At 43.3% G+C, this 19,484-nt stretch overlaps 1 protein-coding gene across 3 annotated transcripts in view; it reads left to right on the forward strand.

Moving 5' to 3' along the window:
* Cttnbp2nl (CTTNBP2 N-terminal like) overlaps nt 1-16,493 on the forward strand; it is a 49,339-nt gene extending 32,846 nt beyond the window's left edge. For all 3 annotated transcript variants that reach the window (XM_027393877.2, XM_027393878.2, XM_027393876.2), the window contains 3 exons: nt 6,956-7,186; nt 10,730-10,837; nt 12,169-16,493. In XM_027393877.2, the coding sequence (XP_027249678.1) occupies nt 6,956-7,186; nt 10,730-10,837; nt 12,169-13,647 (1,818 nt within the window). In that variant the 3' untranslated portion in view covers nt 13,648-16,493. The remainder of the gene's footprint in view (nt 1-6,955; nt 7,187-10,729; nt 10,838-12,168) is intronic.
* The last annotated feature ends 2,991 nt before the right edge of the window (nt 16,494-19,484 follow it).

A 19,484-nucleotide genomic window follows, 5' to 3' on the forward strand; every position in this document is an offset into this window, starting at 1 on the left:
GTGCTTTTCAATATACTGCGAGTAAAAGAGCCTTAGTACATTTCTAGTAGAAAGGGTTTCAGGTTTGTAGGATTAACTAAGGTGTCACATAGTGTGGGCTAGCCCCACTGTGTAACATTCCAGAGGGAGTTTGGGCTCATGTACCTCCCCAGCTCACCACCACCTTACCATATTTCCTGTGATTCATTAAGTCGCTAATTGTCCCATTTATCTGCCAGAACCCACCCACTTCCTGGGTTGGCCTTTTCCTTCCTACCCTTATGAGTTTAAAGTCTGGGTCTTAGAAAATTCTCATCAAAGAAACTGTAGTTGCTGTTCCTCTAAACATGGGTGGTGCTGTTGAGAAAATATTAAACAAGTGGAGGCTGCTGTCCCCTGCTGATGTTGAGTCTGTCCTTAAAATCTAGCAGATTCTCATCTCCTTGAAGACTGAGAACTGTGTCTCTCATGGTCAAATCTGTCTTCCTGTATCACTACCCACATCACAGCATATGCACTGCCCAGCAAAGATGAAGTACTCAATAAATGCATGTGTCCTGGGAACTGTCCCCAAACTCCAGAATATTTTGGTTATCTAGTTTTTGTTTCTTTCTTTTGTATATTATAGATTTGATCTACAATCAAACCTGTTTTAGTTTGTAGACTTTTGTAACATTTGTTAGTTTAAAATAAAGTAGTAATGCTGATAACTTTTTTATTAGAATTTGTATATTTGTTTTACCTTAAATTGTTGAAAAGCATAGTCAGGAGTCAGACTTCTGAGAGTCTTCATTCTGTTCCAGTGTCATTTAGGATTGAGGCATAGTACAAAGTAGATTTTGCATTGTGACATAGAGGACACAGGCTTCTAGTCTAACATGGGAGGCAAGTCTTTGAAATAACCCTCACACTCTCAGTGCTCTGCTGTGGTTTCTCTTATGGTTTTTAGGCAGGGAGGGAGGGTGGAGATGAACCCAGCCTTTACTCTATGCTCTGCAAACTTCCAGCTCCCCTTAATTCACCAGTTAGGGCCTAGTCAATTGAAACCTATTCCTGCTAGGTTCTGAGGAACATCAGCTTACCAACAGACATGGTCAGTACCACTTCCTCTTCTTACTCACTGCAAGTTAGCTTTATAACTTTGAGAGGGTTAAATGCTAAATTTAACTTCTCCTTCTAAGAGAAATGGAGACAATAATGATGTCTAATTGAAGAGGAGTATTGTGCTGGACATGGTGGTGCATGCATGTAGTCCCAGCTCTAAGGAGGCCAAGGTAGGAGGATCTCATGTTCTAGACTAGCCTGAGCCACATTGCTAGATTGGCACAAGCACACAAAAAAAGAGAAATATTGTTAGGATTAGGCTGGAGATGTGAAAACTCAGCATTCTGCTTTCAGGTCATAGCATTTGGATGTTGGCATCCCTGTTGTTTCTGCTACAGCTATTAAAATTACTTTGGGGGTCCAGCAAAATGGCTCAGTGAATGAAAGTGCTTATTAGCAATCCTGATGACCTCAGTTCAATCCTTGGGACCCACATAGTAGAAATATAGAAAAACTGACTTCAGGTTGTCCTCTGACCTCTACCTAAGCAGTGTGGCATAAATGAGCACTCACACATGTGCATGCATCCATGCTCTCTCGTACATATAACACAGGGGTGCTAAATTCAATAGATACTAGACAGGTCAGTGAGATCCTGCTGTAGCTGATGTTGAAACCTGACCTAACCATAGCAGAAGCTGAGAAGGGTGAGACCTGAATGCTTCCCTGGCACTGATGAGGGCGATGATGTGGTAGACAAGTAACTAGCTATAATAACAAAAGAAACAAAGATTTCACCTACAAATAGCTCTTGATTGTCTATAACAGCTTTATTGATAGAAGAATCCAACTTGTTAGAATCACATGTCAATCAAGAGAATAAATGCAGTATATTCACATAGCATTCGACACATGATTTAAAAGGACAGATTCCTTACATGTGCTGATGAGAGTGAACATCATACTGAGAACAGAAAAGGCCAGATACAAAAGGAGTGAGCAGCTGTCTAGAGGAAGCTGTGGATCGGGTGAAAGGACAACAGGAGTTGTCCCTGGGAGGAGGGAGAGTTCTGGCTGAAAGGGGCACAGAATAACTTTCTGTTGAGATCCAGAGCCTTCTGTGATTTAACAGGGATGTGGGTAATAGAGATGTGTGTGTCTATGTGGTGTCTGCACATGTGTGGGAACTGGGGAGTGGGTGCGCCAGGTGTCTTGCCTGGAACTCTCTATCTTATTTCTCGGGACAGGATTTGTCCCTGAACCTAGAGTAGCAGGCAGTCAGCAAGCTTCAGAGACCCCTGTCTCCACCCACTGGCACCACAGGTGCCAGGGGTTACTCCCAGCTGGTCTTCATGCTTGCACAGGAAGTATTATCAACACAGAGCCATCTCTCTAGCCTTTCACTGAGCCCTAAAGAGTACTTCTTGGCCATTTGGATTTTCTCTTTGGGTCTGTGGCCAATGTGTTTTTAATGTGTTATATTAAGCAGCCATTGAATTTTGTTGTGTTTTAAGGGATGTGTTATCACCTGGCAAAAAGATGAAGAGCTGGAGTTGTAGCCTAGGAGGTCCTGGGTTCCAAGAGCGGCACTGTGTCCCATTCTAATAAGAGGTAGTGGCCAGGGGAGAGGCTTTGGGCATGTGACAGCAAGAATAAATGAGAAATCTCTAACTTGCTTAGTTAGAGAACATAAAACTTTGGGGAAAGGTAAAGTAGTTTTTGGTTTTTTGTTTTGTTTTTTAGTGTACCTTGAAATCCTTATTTTATGTTCAGGAGTATTTGCCCTACCTCTGTTCTTTCTTTTCTGTTGAATTCCCATACGCATTTTCTTCCCCACATCAAAGAATTGAGCATATGGACCTAGGCCAGAAAGTACATACAACTCATGTCAGCCTCATTCCTGGAGGGAAGGACAGACATACTCCATGTTTCCTTTGGTTTCATCAAAACGTTTCACAGACTTTGGAATTTGTATGTTGACGCTGCTCCTTGCAGCGGCACTTAAAACTACTTGGATTAAATCCATTCTCAGTCCTGAATAGAATTTAGAGCACCTTAGTCAAATAATAATAAATCATCGTCTATCCTTATGTAAATAATTGCTTTTATAAATATCTGTGCCTGAAGATTATTTTGAGGGGATGTTTGAAGTCCATCCTACTTCAAAGGCAGTTGACATACTTTTTTATTGGGGGCGGGGTGGGGGGGTGGCACATGCCACAGTACTCTTGTAGAGGCCAAGAGGATGACTTACAGGAGTTGGCTGTCCTTCCATGTAGGTCCTAAGGATCAACTTGAGGTCATTAAACTTGGAAACAAGTGCCTTTTCCAGCAAAGCCATCTTGCCTGTCAAGTTGTTAGTTTGTTTTGCTTTCAGGCAGTGTCTCAAGTAGTCCAGGTTGGCCCTGTTGATATTTAGCAGGAAATGACCTTGAATTTCTGATCCCCTACCTTCACTTGCCAAGTACTGGGAATGCAGACATGCACCACCACACCCAGTTTCATGCTGTGCTGGGATTGGAACCCAGGGATTCGTGCCTGCTAGGCAAGCACTCGGCCAATTGAGCTATCCCAGACTAATTCTTTATCTGTAGATTTGGAACCACTTCTTATCCAAAGAATATAGGGACTGACTTCCTGCACAAGACTGGACTATGCATACTCCCGTGTCATTGCACACATTATACTAGGAAGGTAAGAAAGGAAACTACAGTTTTTCTTGGGGCTTGAAACAAAATCTTCCTTTGTGGCTCTGGCTGGCTTGAAACTCAGTTCTCCTGCTTTAGTCTTTCTCTTTGAAGTTGGTGATAACACAGCTGGGACTTTGGAGACTAAGTATGACAGGCTCCAAGGCTGTTCTCTGATGTTATTTTAAGCCTTCTGTAGCGATGTGTTTCCTCCAGCCTGTGAAGTGAAAATAAATGAGTAATAGATGGCTAGTGTGTTCTGTCTGTTGATAACACCCCTGTCGTCGAGTCTGTCTAGCAAGCCAGTTATTTTCTTCTTCTCTGAAATTAAAGGCCAATGTATTTTCTGACAATGTAGGAATTTCTGTTCACCTGAAGTTTATATTGTCACTTAAAGCAAAGTAAAAATGCTGAAACAGGAATTTGATTGATTTTAGCTTTATTACTAAATTTCTCCAAAGCTCAAACCCAAGATCATACCCATCCCACTGTATATTCTTAATAGTTGAAATATTAAAAATCAGTGTTGGCAGTTTGGGTCTTCAAATTTTACTCCAGTATGTAATGTTAATGGCAGTGTACCTCACCCCCTGTCTGTGGCCAGCTTGAGGGGGGTCACAGCTCTCTGGGGAATGAGTGCTGCCTGCTGATACTCATACCCTATGTGGTCCCGTCTGGAATGTTCAAGGTTGGGCTGCACACCTGAGATGTTGATCACCTGCATGCTGTACACTGTGGGAAGCTGGCACTCGAGCCATGGCTTCAGGTGATTAGAACCTCTTAAGATCCTGATCTAGAACCTGCCAGCTAACCCTTCACCCTAAATTCCTAACCATCAGATACCATGTGAGATAAAGTGAGTATTATCTGCACTGCTGATTTGGGGGGGAGGAGCGCTGTTTGTTATGCATCGACAGATAGCCAGGACATGCCTGCCTAAAAGTTATTTTCATTATTTAAGTTTTAGCATTTGGTTTTGCTTCTTACCGTTATTTACAGTTTAGTCCATTTTCTAGGTGTTTGGTATCATAAATACAGCCTTCATGTTGACCTTTTCTGTGTTTGGCCCTATGGTAGAATTGCTGTGACTAGAGCCTTTTAGAAGTCCGTCCACAGCGCCTTGTCACTTCCAGGTGAAGCCATCTGTGTGGCTTGTAATTACTGTGCTGGTGACTATAGAATTACTCTCAAGGACTCGGAGAGAAAGCAGACAGCCTAACCGCTGCTTTTGGGCTAGGGCCTCAGCAGAGAAGCTCCTATTACTCGGGACTCTGATGCTCATTAATTATACAAGATAATCACTGTGTGGGTCTTTAAAGTCGTGTTTTTAGGATTAGTTAACTATATATTCAAACCTGACAGACAGCTTCTCAGCACAACTGATGTCAAGGTTGCTGGAGCTTCTCCCAGCCCTTTTTCTCCACAGCATTTGGAAAAGAAAAGATGTTAAAATAATTTTTTTTAACTCCAGCTTATCCTATATGTTTTGCAGTACAAAACCAGCCAGTGACAGTAGTCACCCATTTACCACACTAATGATGCGGTCATAGTTATTATAGGAAGTGTGACCAGGGCAGGAGCTGTAAGAGACTCTAGGTGAAATCCTCAGGGTGAGGGGAAAGAGAAAGAAGAAAGAAACGGAAGGAAAGTGGTGAGGACTTTCGTTTTTAGGTTTCCTGTGATGGCTCATGCCTGTAAATCCAGCCAGAATTCAAGCCAGCCTCCTCCCCAGCTAAGGACCTCCATATGCCAGTACACATGGAGATGTTTTAAAATAAAGAATATTTTCAATCTAAGTAAATTTCTGTTTCTACTGTTTAAGTATCATCAAAATACTCCAATCGTGTGGTGACAGGATGGCTTATTTGTTTTGGACAGGATCTCACTGTATAGCCCAAACTGACCTCCAGTTCAGGGGCTCCCCATCTCAGCCTCGGGGCAGGACTGTGGGATGTGGTACCACACCCAGCCTCGGGGTTTTCTTAATAGTTTGCTTGTTGTTGCTTTTATTGTTTGTTGTTTTTGAGACAGGGTCTGAAAACGTTGCTCATGCTGGCCTCAAACTTATAGAGATCCACCTGCCTTTGCCTCCTGAGTGCTAGGGTTAAAAGTGTGCCACCATACCCAGCCTCTGCAGAAACTGCTAATGCCCCTGGGGTGCTGGTGGCACACGCCTTTAGTCCCAGCACTTGGGAGGCAGAGGCAGGCAGATCTCTGTGAGTTCGAGACCAGCCTGGTCTACAAGAGCTAGTTCCAGGACAGCCTCCAAAGCCACAGAAAAACCCTGTCTCGAACAAATTAAAGGAAGGAAGGAAGGAAGGAAGGAAGGAAGGAAGGAAGGAAGGAAGGAAGGAACTGCTAATGCCGCTCTGTTTACCTACATGTAGTACTTGTTGCTTCTACCATGTAATTCTTAAAGCTGTCCCAAGCAGAGGTAACACAAGAAGGAAACTGAAGTATCTTTCCAAGCATTTGTTGATCCTTAGATGTCTGCTTGCTGAGGGGAACAGAAAAGACTGAGGAAGGTAGAGACTTATTGGAGATTGAAAAGTTTGGGTAGAATTTGATGGCAGGCAGAAGGGATTTTTGTCTTCGGCTATTGTGCAACCCCCTCTTGACCCATCAACAGTGGAGTCAAGTTCTCTGTACAGATAGATCACAAGGGGTCCTGGATTCTCCTGTGTCCATACTTGCATCTTTTGCATACCTGCTGGCACTTTGTTTGTCTCTAAGTATATAAACCCATAAAGTCATCATGCTTAATACTATAACAGAAGGAAGGTGAGATAAACCTGAGGGTAACACAAACAGACATATGCAGGGACAGTGAGACTGCCGCTTCAAGACAGGGGCTTGGGAGGCAGGCTGGCTGGGTTTAAGTCCCAGTCCTGATAGTTGGCTAGCTGAGTAACTAGCCTCTTTGTAATGGTTTTCTCATCTGCAAAATGAAGATTATTAGCGCTACTTTATAGGGCTATAAAATATCCAAGTTAATATGGCCATATCTGCTTTGGATAATGTCTAGTGCCCCGTCAGCTCCTCGTAATCATTATCACACTGTTACACCTTCTGAAGTGTCCTGCTTTTTGTGAATCCACCTGATTTGTAATGAGATTTACACCAGAGCTACCATATTTAATATGTAAGTACTGGTTATAGCACATTCCTCACTTTAATGGTTTTGTTCTTTGTTTTTTTTTGTTTGTTTGTTTGTTTGTTTGTTTGTTTGTTTGTTTTATTCTCAGGCCCAACACAGAGATACTTTCATTGAAGAACGCTATGGAAAATATAACATCAGTGACCCTCTAATGGCTCTTCAAAGAGATTTTGAAACACTAAAGGAAAAAAATGATAGTGAGAAGCAGCCAGTGTGCACAAACCCCCTCTCCATCCTTAAGGTGGTGATGAAGCAATGCAAGAACATGCAGGAGCGAATGCTGTCCCAGCTGGCTGCTGCCGAGAGCAGGCACCGAAAGGTAGGCTCGCCCATGGGCAGGTGTGTGCTTCGGAAATCCTCAGAGGACTCAATAAACAATGCTCTCCTGTCAGCCACCAGTGTTCATGGGACTCTGATGGGGCAGGGGACCTCATGGGTATCAGAGGGTCCTTCAGGAGCCAGGAGAACACAAAGCAGTACAGATTATTGCACAGGTCCAGTGTAAGGATCAAGCCAGACATTACTGAAGGAGACATTCCTTCTTGGTATGTCACTCCAGAACACTCAATGCATTTCTTTTTCCCAGATCTCAATCTTCCAAACTTTGGCAACAACCAAGTGTTGAACCAAGCTTGTAGCTGAACAGAGTGTTCTCTGTTTGCTTCCTTAAGTGATAAATAGATTAACAGGTATTTAGGGAAGAGAGAGTATAAATCTACCTGATTATAACCTTGCAAGCATGGAGATGGTTTCCATTCATTCTAGTTTTGTGTTCCATTACGTGCATGCTTGTGAGGCCATATGCAGCTTCTAGGGTGGCTTGCTTTTAAGTTTTTCCTATACTGGAGTGGGGGTAGGAAGCAGGCTGTCTGGTTCTGTCTGATAGCTCCTAAGTAAAAAGGGCAAGTTTGTGTTCCCTGCTCTCTTCATCTTTTAGAATTGTGGTGTGTGAACACTCGTTTCTCAGCTTGTCATTTATTGCTTCCTCAGTTTTGGCCTGCAGACGATGTTGGGCAAGAATCTGCATTTTAAAAAATCCACCAGTTTGATTTGGGCCTACAAGATAGGCATCAAGAGCATTTTGTAGGAGACATTTTAACCAAAAAATGAGGTCAGCAACTGCAAACTTAGTAGACATTAGTTTGTTTCCATGGTTATCTCCTCAAGAGCGCTATGCTAACGCTACATCTGGTGAGTTGCCCCCAAGCCGGGTCTTCTTGCCTATCAGCCTTTGTTTCTCTTCATGGAGTACAAAGGATGGGTCCTTAGTCATGGGTAGGCCACAGATGTCCCACAAGGCCTCTGAAATACATAAAATGTCGGAAGTGTATGCATTTTTGTGGAAAGTGTATTTTTTTTTCTGCCTTTAGTCTAATTCCAAAAGTTGCCTAAGACCTCAAAGAGTCTAACGAAGAATGCATCATCTATAGTATTCGTTGACATGAACTACCTCACCAGATCCTTGAGTAGTGGGCAGGCTTTACTCCCACTTCATGCAGGAAGTAATTGAGCTGTGCTGAATGGCTTAGGAGTCATGAAAGGTGTGGTATCGTTTGCAGGTTTGGGTGACTGGAAAAAAGAAAAAGTCAAAAACAATTGAAAATTCCTTGGTATACTGTTTCAAGTGTAAAATGTTAAGTAGCATTAAATTTTTGAAACCTAGTAATTTGCCTGTTTGTTTGTCTGGTTTCTTGAGACAGGATCTCATGTAGCCCAGGCTGGCCTCAGCTCTCACTGTATCACCAAGGATAACCTTTACTATGCATGTGGGAAGGTTTTGTTACCATGCCCAACAAAGTACCTGTCTGCTCTTGGGTCTGTAACCCAAGCAGGGCATTAAAATTGTCAGAATCAGTTGGTACTTACAGGTCTATAATTAGAGAAAGCTGATAGTCCTGTCTGAATTTGCTGAAGATTCTCAGTGTCTACCCTTCACTGTCTGTGGCTATTAACTAACCCCTTCACCACTGGGAAAGATTAGGATTTGAACAACAGGTGATGCTGTCACACTGCTTGTAATGGAAGGAGAGTTCCTCAGTCACATCTCCTTGCCCAGCCCCCAGCATGCAAAGGTAGCTTTATCTTTGTTGTTTTGAAACAAGGATTTGTGGATTCGTGGAGCTCCCGTTAGGCTTGAACTCACTACGTAGGTGAAGATGACCTTTCAACTGTACCTCCCCAAGCACTGAGATGACAGATGTGTCTTCCCATACCCAGTTTAAGGAAGAGTCTTTATCTCATCTTCTGAAAATTCACTCTGAACCAGCCTCCCACAAGCACCTGCTACTTCCAGGTTCCGGCTCTTTGGGATCCTGAGGGTAAAATGGCTTCCTCTGCCTTACTGATGACTACCTCTCCTCAAACTATTTTCCCACTTCAGAATGTTATTAAAGCTGCCTATCTGGGCCTGGAGAGTGGCTGAGCAGTGAAGAACTCCCAAAGGGCCCAGGTTCAGTTACTATCACACCCACATCAGACAGCTTACAAGCACCTGTAACTGCAGCTCCATAGACTCCGATGCCTCCATGGGCAACCACACTCACGTAGTGCACACACTCTCTCACACATAAATAAATAAATCTTATAAAAAAATCTTTCTCCCCTACTAAAGCCTCTCCTGTCTCTGAGACTTTGTAGTTTCTTTCATTCCTTTCTGTAATTTTAAAGGGCTCTCAAGAGAGGATAGGTAAAACATGGCTACATGAGGTAGCTGACAGTGCTGTGCCCTGGAGGTCTGGGCTGAGCCACCTCTGAAAAAAAAGCTACTGAGTAATAAATACATCCCCATCTAGGATATTGTGTGGTTTGAGCAAAATTACATGGTTAGTGTCCTCTTCTGCTTGTTTTTTCCTTGAAACTGGTGTGGATCCTTGAGCACCAGGATAAAATTCCAAATCATTAAGAGTTTTGTGAAAAAAATCACCACTTAGGATCCCAATAATTGAGCCTTCTGCACGTAGGATGAAGTAGGAGTCTTCCCTGTTTTATCTGGGTATACCAAAATAGATATTATTGCTGGCCGTTGGTAGCACAAGCCTTTAATCCTAACATTCAGGAGGCAGAGGCAGGTGGATCTCTGTGAGTTTGAAGGCAGCCTGGTCTACAGAGTGAGTTCCAGGACAGGCTCCAAAAGCCACAGAGAAACCCTGTCTTTAAAAACCAAAAGAAAGGGGGCTGGAGAGATGGCTCAGAAGTTGAGAGCACCGACTGCTCTTCCAGAGGTCATGAGTTCAATTCCCAGCAACCACATGGTGGCTCACAACCATCTATTATGAGATCTGGTGCCCTCTTCTGGTGTGCAGATATACATGGAAGCAGAATGTTGTACACATAATAAATAAATAAATAAATAAATAAATAAATAAATAAATAAATAAATAAAATCTTTTAAAAAAAACAACTGAAAGAAAGGAAGGAAGGAAGAGAAAGAAATAGGTATTATTAGTTTAGTAAGGAACAGGACAACCCACTTGAGATGTTTAATTTCAATGGTAGTATTGAGAAGAACACCTCAGCCTTGTACACACACACACACACACACACACACACACACCAAAGTAGGTCTCTAGTCGCACCAAACTGCATATGATTCCCCAGACTTCTGCTAGTTCTCAAATCTTCTCAACCCCCACAGCTAATCAGTTACTCTCTTGTCTCTGCATTCTTCTGCACATACTTCAGCAAAGTAAATATCTTGTTTGCTAGCACATAGCTTGCATGTCTTTCACCCTGCTAGACAGCATGCTCCTTGACGGCCCTGGCTGGATTTCATTTATTTATTTAATCTGGAACCCTCAAGTGTTGAGTGGTATAAATGTGATTACTTGGTATTTGAAAGTGAATGTTTTAAAATCCTTTACAGGTGATCCTTGACCTTGAAGAAGAAAGACAGAGGCATGCGCAGGACACCGCTGAAGGAGATGATGTCACCTACATGCTGGAGAAAGAGAGGGAGAGACTGACACAGCAGGTAACTCAAGCAGAAAGATCATGATGGCACTTGCCTAAAGTGACATTTCTTAGGGTCATTGTCAGTGTACCAAGTTACATTATAAGTCTTCAAAAAGAAGATAGAATGTTCCATGTATATCATGTCTTATTTCCAATGTCGTCTTTTTTTAAACATAGATTACTTGGGGGTTGGAGAGATGGCTTAGTGGTTAAGAACACACAGTTTGGTTCCCCGACATCCATATCAGATGGCTGACAACTCCCTGTAACTCCATCTCTAGGGGATCTGATGCCCTCCTCTCATCTGCAATGACAGGGGCACTCACATACACTTAGCTCCCTAGATGCACCCACAAGTACATACAATTTTAAAGATAAAACAAACAGATCATTCAGTGGAACTGTCATTTATAGCACATTCTTTAGAGGTCTCTGATTTTCAGGATTTTTTGTTGTTTCACAATCTACAGTAACAATGTGGCCTATCGCAAACCAATATGTCCAAAGCAAAGATTACAGGACACGCAACAACCCTTTATTCCTATAGTACACAGTGGTATTTTCAGTCTTTTAGATCAGGCTAGCTTTGAACTCACACTTTTTTTTTTTTTTTAAAGTATGATCATGGCTAACCAAATTGATTTCCCCATCCATTAATGTATCTCATTTTGAAAATCCCTGCTTAGAAGGGTTCAGTTCACCCTGTTTCCTCTCATTCAGAGTCTGGAGTCTGTGTGATTATGTTAGACAGTTAGACAAACTACATTTATGTAGATCCAAGGATGGTGGTGCAAGCCTCTAATCCTAGCAGTTGGAAGGAGGATTTCAAGTTCAAAGCAAGTCTCAGAGTAAGACCTTGTCTAATGAAAACAGCAACAAAAGGAAGATTTAAGTGCAGCTACTTAAGTTTTTTTTTTTTTTTTTTTTTTTTTTTTTTTTTAGATCAGAGAAAATGATTGCTGGAACTTTTAAGTTTGATTTTCAGCGGCATCCATCCCCAGATCTAGCTTACATAGTGTTCTGTTATTTGTTTTGGCTGATTCTATGTTCTCTCCACATACCTAAAACACAATGGTGCATCATATTCCCGCTGTTCACCCTGAGGCAGTTAGGAACTCAAATGCCTCCCAAGTCATCAAGAAATGATTAAATCATAGTATGTGGGGGTTCTGTGTGGGATGTTTTCATACTTCAAAAATACTAATTAACCTAAGCACCGTGGCGTTCCTGCTAATACCGAGTGTGCACCAGAGAGCAGCTAGCGAGGGCACTCTACATGATCATAATTTTCAGTGCATCCTTTTGTTTTCCTACTCTAATCAAGATGTGTGGTGGCTTCTTTTTTTCTAGTTGGAATTTGAAAAGTCCCAAGTGAAAAAGTTTGAAAAAGAACAAAAGAAGCTGTCTAGTCAGTTGGAAGAGGAGCGCTCCCGCCACAAGCAGCTCTCGTCCATGCTCGTGCTTGAGTGCAAGAAGGCCACCAGCAAGGCAGCCGAGGAAGGGCAGAAGGCCGGAGAGCTGAGCCTGAAACTGGAGAAGGAGAAGAGCCGGGTGAGTAAGCTGGAGGAGGAGTTGGCCGCTGAGAGGAAGCGAGGCCTGCAGACAGAGGCCCAGGTGGAGAAGCAGTTGTCTGAGTTTGATATTGAGAGGGAACAGCTGAGAGCCAAACTGAACCGAGAGGAGAACCGGACCAGAGCCCTGAAGGAGGAAATGGAAAACTTGAAGAAGTTTGTGAGAGACCTCGAGGCTGCCCAGCGGCACAGTGGCACCAGTGAGCAGTGCAGAGAGCCAGTAACCACGTCCAAAGGCACAGCCACAGAGCCCCCCATGCTAGTGTCTGTGTTCTGCCAAACAGAGAATGTTCAAATGGAAAGAAGCCACGGGAGCATCATAGCCAAGCTGACAGACACTGGTCTTCCATGCCCCACCACTCCTGCTTACTCATATGCAAAAGCCAATGGCCACTGTGACCCAGAAATCCAAACTGCTAGGGAGTTGACCTCAGGCAGCAGCACAGAAAACCAAGGGCCTCCACGAGAGAAGTCTGTGGCATCGGCCCAGGAGAAACCAATGGAGAATGGTGGGTGTCCTGTAGGAACTGAAACTCCAGTCACAATGCCAAGTCACCTCCCTTCCAGTGGCAGCTCACTGTCTCCCAGCAGCACTGCCTCCTCCTCTCTGACGTCATCTCCCTGCTCTTCACCAGTTTTAACCAAGCGTCTCTTGGGGTCATCAGTCAGCAGCCCCGGCTACCAGTCCTCCTACCAAGTAGGGATCAACCAGCGCTTCCACGCGGCTCGGCACAAATTTCAATCGCAAGCAGACCAAGACCAGCAAGCCAGTGGTCTCCAGAGCCCTCCGTCCAGGGACCTGTCCCCTACCCTTTTAGACAACTCTGCTGCCAAGCAGCTGGCCCGAAACACGGTCACACAGGTGCTCTCCAGATTCACTAACCAAGGGCCAATCAAGCCAGTCTCTCCCAACAGCTCTCCCTTCGGTACAGACTACCGAAATCTGGCCAACACTGCCAACCCAAGAGGTGACACCAGCCATTCCCCTACTCCAGGGAAAGTGTCCAGCCCTCTGAGCCCCCTATCTCCAGGAATCAAGTCCCCAACCATACCCAGAGCCGAGAGAGGAAACCCTCCGCCAATCCCCCCAAAAAAACCTGGCCTCACCCCGTCCCAATCTGCGGCCACTGCAGTGACCAAAACCCATTCCCAGGCATCATCCTTGACCAGTACAGAAGACCTTGCCAGCAGCTGCTCTCCCAGTGCTGTGGTGGCCAACGGCAAAGACGTTGAGATACTTTTGCCCACCAGCAGCTAGTCCCTTGGAGTGAGTCTCCACACTTGACATTCCATCAGATGTCATCCAAGAGCTCAGAGTTAAACCTTGGAGTCAGATCATATTATTTATTTTGATAGTAGCTACAGCCATCTGTATAATACATTCAGTGTATTTACCTTTTTGTATTTTTTTTTTTTTTTTAAGTAGAAACTGAGTACTTTGGGTTTTATGACTCACCTCTTTGTACTAAGCTAGAAGGGGACCCCACAGACATCTCAAGCTCAGCAGTCACCAGCATGTTGTGATGGAGATAGCTAATTGGCGGTGATCTGCTGTCAGTTTGGGAGCTAGAATTACTCAGCACTCATTTCAAATTATGCAGAAGCAGTTCATGCAGATTTTTATCCCAGATGAACATGCTTTAAAAGTGCCTGAAATAAGACTGCCACATGAATGTGATTCTCCGGCAGAGCCGAAAGACAGAGCATTTATTGCAGAAAATGAGATCCTCTGAATCTGAATGTCAAAAGCCAACACTGCTTTTAATCCTCTCCGACTGTTCAATACCAGCTTTGTGTTCCAAACCAAGGTTTGCATACGTGGAGTGGAAATCCTTCTAAAGGGGCGTGATCTCTGCCAGGCTGAGCCTTGCGCTTCATTAAGCCCTTGAGAAACCCTCCTGAGCACTAAGCAGTTAGGGTGCTGATTTTCTTGTACTTTTGAAAAATTAAGTCATTCTCAGTTTCCTGCATCAGTTCTAGAATAGAGTGAAATCACATCTCCATTCCAAACCACCTTCAAGCATCGACTGTTGGGAACTTCTGGTTCTGGTTGCTTTTACTTGAATAGGAAATGACCTAATGAGCTCTTTATTCTGTAATCAAAAAGCAATAACTTAAAAGTCACTCTTTGTAATATTGTAGGTCAGAATTATACAGGTTTTACCAAATTGTTACATTTATTCTCCATGCTGCCAGCACTTGTAACTGTGGAACCAAATTAACTTCTGCCCAAATGGAAGTATACATATATCTGTATAGTTACATGCCCCTTTACATGTTCAACACTTAAGCACATAAATATTAGTGTGATTGTATGTTTGGAGTTTGCAGTATAGCATAAAGGACAAGTAGAATCGCATGTTAAGATTACCTACCAAAGCAACTACATGTGGCTTGGAGCCAGTCAGTCAACTGAGGAATCAATTTCACAAGGATTCCTTCATTTGCCACAGCCCCAAATGAAGCCCCAATCATCAGATCATAGAAAGGCACAACTAAACTAACTAGCCCTCAACTGGTCATCTAAATGAGTGAAACCACATACTCCTTCAAGTGCTGGCCACGTGTTTGGAGTAAAGGGAGATGTAGCAAACCACAATATCACAGCCTCATGTTAATAGAGACACCCCTTTGAGCCCCGCTGCTGGCATGCAAAATTTCCAGACCAAGGTTACCAGTTCTCCAAACTTTCGTGGAATTCAAATTTCCACAAGAAAGTTCTCATTCAAAATATTTCCATTTTTTAAATACCAGGAACTGATTCGAAATGTTTTTAAACTGCTGATTAGACCAGCATGGCTGTCACTGACTTTAGCTTGTCAGCTACCAAGCTGCAACCTCTTTCATCCTAGAACTTCTGCTGTTTCCCTCATAGTGACTTTGACTAGACAGAAGCCTCCAGGCTTCTTTCTCTGCTGTGTCCTCTACATGTGACCAAGTTCACAGAACAGAACAGTATCCCTCTTGGCAAGCAGAAGTCTACACAGGCCAGCTCAGGGCACTGGTTATATAGTTTTGTATCCAGAGTGGGAGAGAGGAAGGCCTTGGCGTCTTTACATGCATTCTCAAGCCAGCATCTATCCAGAAGCCCTTGACCTGCTGTAACCTTTTACTGGAAAGTGGAATGGGTGGTATAGGGAACACTTGATCATGTGTTTCAAAAGCCAAAGGATTCAGTAGATCCATCCAGGTTAGGTAGTGCACAAGGAGTTAGACATTGGTTTTCTTGAAAAACATAGAACTTCAAAAAAAGTCTTCCCAAAACTGTAGTAGTTAATAATTTTTAATTCTATTTTCATTAACCCATTGAGTTAATGGGCGAGAGACCGGTGATGTAAATCGGCAGACAAGTCAACAATGGACTGTTGACTTACAGCTTATCTCTTGATGTGATTAAGGTAAATGCATCGCTAGTGAAAGTGCTGCTGAAGTCCTAGGGTGTCTACCAAAACAATGGAGGCATGTGAAACTCCCCAAAGCAATCCAGCATTGAATTTATTCCTATTGCGATTCCAAAACAGAGCAGTGATGGTCAAAAGCTGAACCTTCTAATCAGGAGAGACTCCAATGCCAGAACGTCCTTACCTCTCTTGCTTTAAATGGTAATCTTAAAAGTTGCATTGTACTCTTCCTCTTTTTGGAGATAGAGATATATATATATAGAGAGAAATGCTATAAGGAAGTTTATTTCTTAGGTTCACTGAACAATATTTCTTTTACAGTGTAATATGGGGGTGGGGATATGCAAAAGAAATGTGTATTTTTGCTAGTTGCCTATCTTCTGAGATAATAAGCACAATCCTGAAATGGATCCAATAATTCAGTTAGATGTTATAGATTAGTATTTAAGTTTGCAGTAGGGGTGTGTGTGTGTGTGTGTGTGTGTGTGTGTGTGTGTGTGTGTGTGTGTTAAGTAAAAGTTCATGATTCACAATTTGGGTATTAACCCATGTCAGAAAAGCTGTTAACTGGTCAACAGATTCTAATGATGTGCAAGGTGTAACACAGGCATTAACTAGTTATTAACATTTGTAAAGCCAAATGTACCATGCAGAAGTCTTCATTTTTATAGCAGACTACTACATTAAAACAAATTAAATCATACTGTCTGGGGAGAAAAGTCTTGTCTACAAAACGAAGAGTGTTGTACAGTTCAGGCCTGTTTTATTAGGAAGGGGAGTGGATGCTGTAAGGAACATCTGTTTGAAAAAAAACAAAGTATTCAATGGGTGCATCCAGGTTAGAACTCATGAACAATTGCCCAGCGTGCGCATGCCTTTAATCCCAGCACAGAGGCAGGTAGATCTCTGTGAATTCAAAGCCAGCCTGGTCTACAGAGTATGTTCTGGGATAGCCAGAGCTGTTATACAGAGAAACCCTGTCTGGAAAAAAAAAAAAAAAACTCAAAAAATTAGACATTAGTTCTCTTATGAAACATAGAGCTGGGGGAAATAATTTCCCAGTTATCTAGTCTTCAATAACTTTTAATATAATATTTTTAATCATTGAGAAGCTCTGCTGGAGTCTGGCCTGTATCAGTCCTACACTACAAGGGCCATCTATTCCGGACTGATGTCTTTAGGGCTGTGATCCGGACCACCTGAACAGCCCCAGGTCCAACCCTGAGTTGAGGGAGTTTGGATGAGGGAAAGCCTAGCTACCCAACTATGTTAAGGATGAGACAGGGACATCTGGTCATCTCAGGAGGGCTGTTAGTCAATACTGGAAAGCACGGTTTATTTCAGCATCATCTTCAATAACTTTACAAAAGCGGAGATACTGGCAGAAGACCTCAGTTATGTGTATGGAGCTGATATCAAATATGTCCTTTAATCCTAGAGATACTCCGGAACGGCATGTCTTACTAGCCCAGGGTAGTAGGCTTGCCCAGGGCCTAGGTCTTTTGTTACACAAACTGGGAGCCATTCCGAGGCCAGGCACCCGGAGGTAATCAGCCAGCATCTGAAAGACAATAGGAGTTCTGAACTCCTAGAATTCTTGGCTGGGCTGAGCATATTTCTGAGAAATAACATCGGGGCCCCAATAAAGCTCATACATACATATAATGTAGTTTGGTATCTTTGCCCCCAGCCAATTTCCCTAAGTACTCCCAGATCCACCCCACCCCACCCCTGCCATTTTCTTTTTTATAGGTTTGAATTTATGCTATCCATATGTGCAGGAGTATAGGACCATCCACTGGAGCATCGTCCACCTGCCAGAGGCCACATCTCTTAGAAAAACTGTCACTCCCTCTCTGGTAGCCATCAGCCCCCACTGACTACTCAGCTAGGGTAGGAACATGAGAGCCCATAGAGGATGGTGCAGGCAGCCACGGCTACTCTAACTTCACAAGTGTGCTGGGCGTGCCATGTCTGGGAGACACTTGTCCCCATCTTCCCTCACCTCCGGCTCTTAGAATCTTACCTCCTCTTCTGTGATGTCCCCTGAGCCTTGGGAGACAGTGTGATACACTTGACCCATTTGTGGATAAGCAGTCCACTTGGATTTATTCTCTGCACTTTCACCAGTTGTGAGTTGCTGTCATAACCATTGAGCCCTACACAAAGAAGCTACTCTGATAAAGACTGAGAGCTGTACTAATCTGTGTATAAAGATACAAGATTAGAGAGCAGTTGCTCCTCTGTCCACAGCAAAACAATAGTAAGTTCACCCCTTCGGCCTACAAGCTCCCCAGCCATGGGTTCTTGGCCAGATTTACAGTACCTCCTGCATGCATTTCTTCCTGTGAGACAGGCCTTAAATCCAATCAGAAAGCAATAGACTACTATAGCACCATGGGCATATCTTGCCAGATCAGTTAGTTACTAAGAACTTTTCAACATTTTTAGGGCTCTGAGCCTTTCGAAAAATCTTAGAAAAGCTGTATGTTGTATTCCCAGAAAGATAAATATGCCTATATGCAAAATTGGTGGATGGTTTCACTGGAACCAGACCAGAAGCCACCAGTGACTCATGTGTTCCAGCTTTAATGCCTGGTCTTGTCCTGCCCTCTCATTTCACAAATGACTAATGCTTCCCTTAAAGTTTACTAGTCCATGCCTTTGCTGCTGCTCCATGTTTGCAATTTTAAGTTGTAGCCAGACGAAAGTACTTGAGAATCCTTTGATGTACAAAAGATGTTAAACAGTGTGGATGTTTACATATCTTCAGTAAGCTCATTAGTGATCCATTCAACAAACACTAGCTATATCCAGTTTCCCATGACTGCTGCCGAGTATCTGTGTATGTGTGTGTGTGCGCGCACGCGCATGCGTGCGTGTGTGCATGTGTGATGTGAGAGAGAGATCTGATGAGTAGGTCGTCCTTGAACACAACTCCAGCGTCTTGAGATGCTGACATCAGAATAGGGGGTCCCGGCTAGAGATGGGTCTGTGGTGGCATGCTTGCCTAGCACATGCTAGGCTCTGGGTAACATCCACAGCTTTGGGGTGAGATGAAATACATTTTCAAAACAGTGAGTTAAGAGACAGGCAATGAGCAATGTTCCATGGGAGTTGTTTTTAAATTTTAATATTCAAGCTAGTTGAGGAAATGTGGGATTCTCCATCTATCTGTTCACCTATCAATGGACAAATCATTACTAAAAGGAGGAAACAGACTGGGATGGGCTTCTCAGACCTATCATGCTTGTGTATTACCTGGGAAGCCTGCTAAAAATGACTGCAGGGGTATTGTGAAGACCACATTTTGCTTAAGTAATGCTTCATATCCCTCGCTTGTTCTTTTGAAACTTAAAATTTGCCCATTGTATAAAGAAACATCTTAGTTTCTGGAAGTCTTGCCAGCATATCAGTGATGCTGAGAGTGAGAAGTGCCTTTTTGGGTACCAAGCCCCATGACAGTGCTGACTTGCATCCCACTCTACTGCTCCTCCTGTGAGCCCATTACCTCTAGAGAGCTGAGGAGGTCTGTACAAAGACAGGATTTCAAACCTGTTAGTGAAAATCTTAGACTTGCTGGATGTGATGACCAAGTAGGATGATGGGCAGGAGAAGAGGGAAGAGGTTAGTCTAAAACTCCAGGAGCTTGTGGCTGGAGAAAAGAGCACTTGGTGCTCTTGCAGAAGACTCA

Source organism: Cricetulus griseus, assembly GCF_003668045.3.
Source record: "Cricetulus griseus strain 17A/GY chromosome 1 unlocalized genomic scaffold, alternate assembly CriGri-PICRH-1.0 chr1_0, whole genome shotgun sequence".
Lineage (NCBI taxonomy): Eukaryota > Metazoa > Chordata > Mammalia > Rodentia > Cricetidae > Cricetulus > Cricetulus griseus.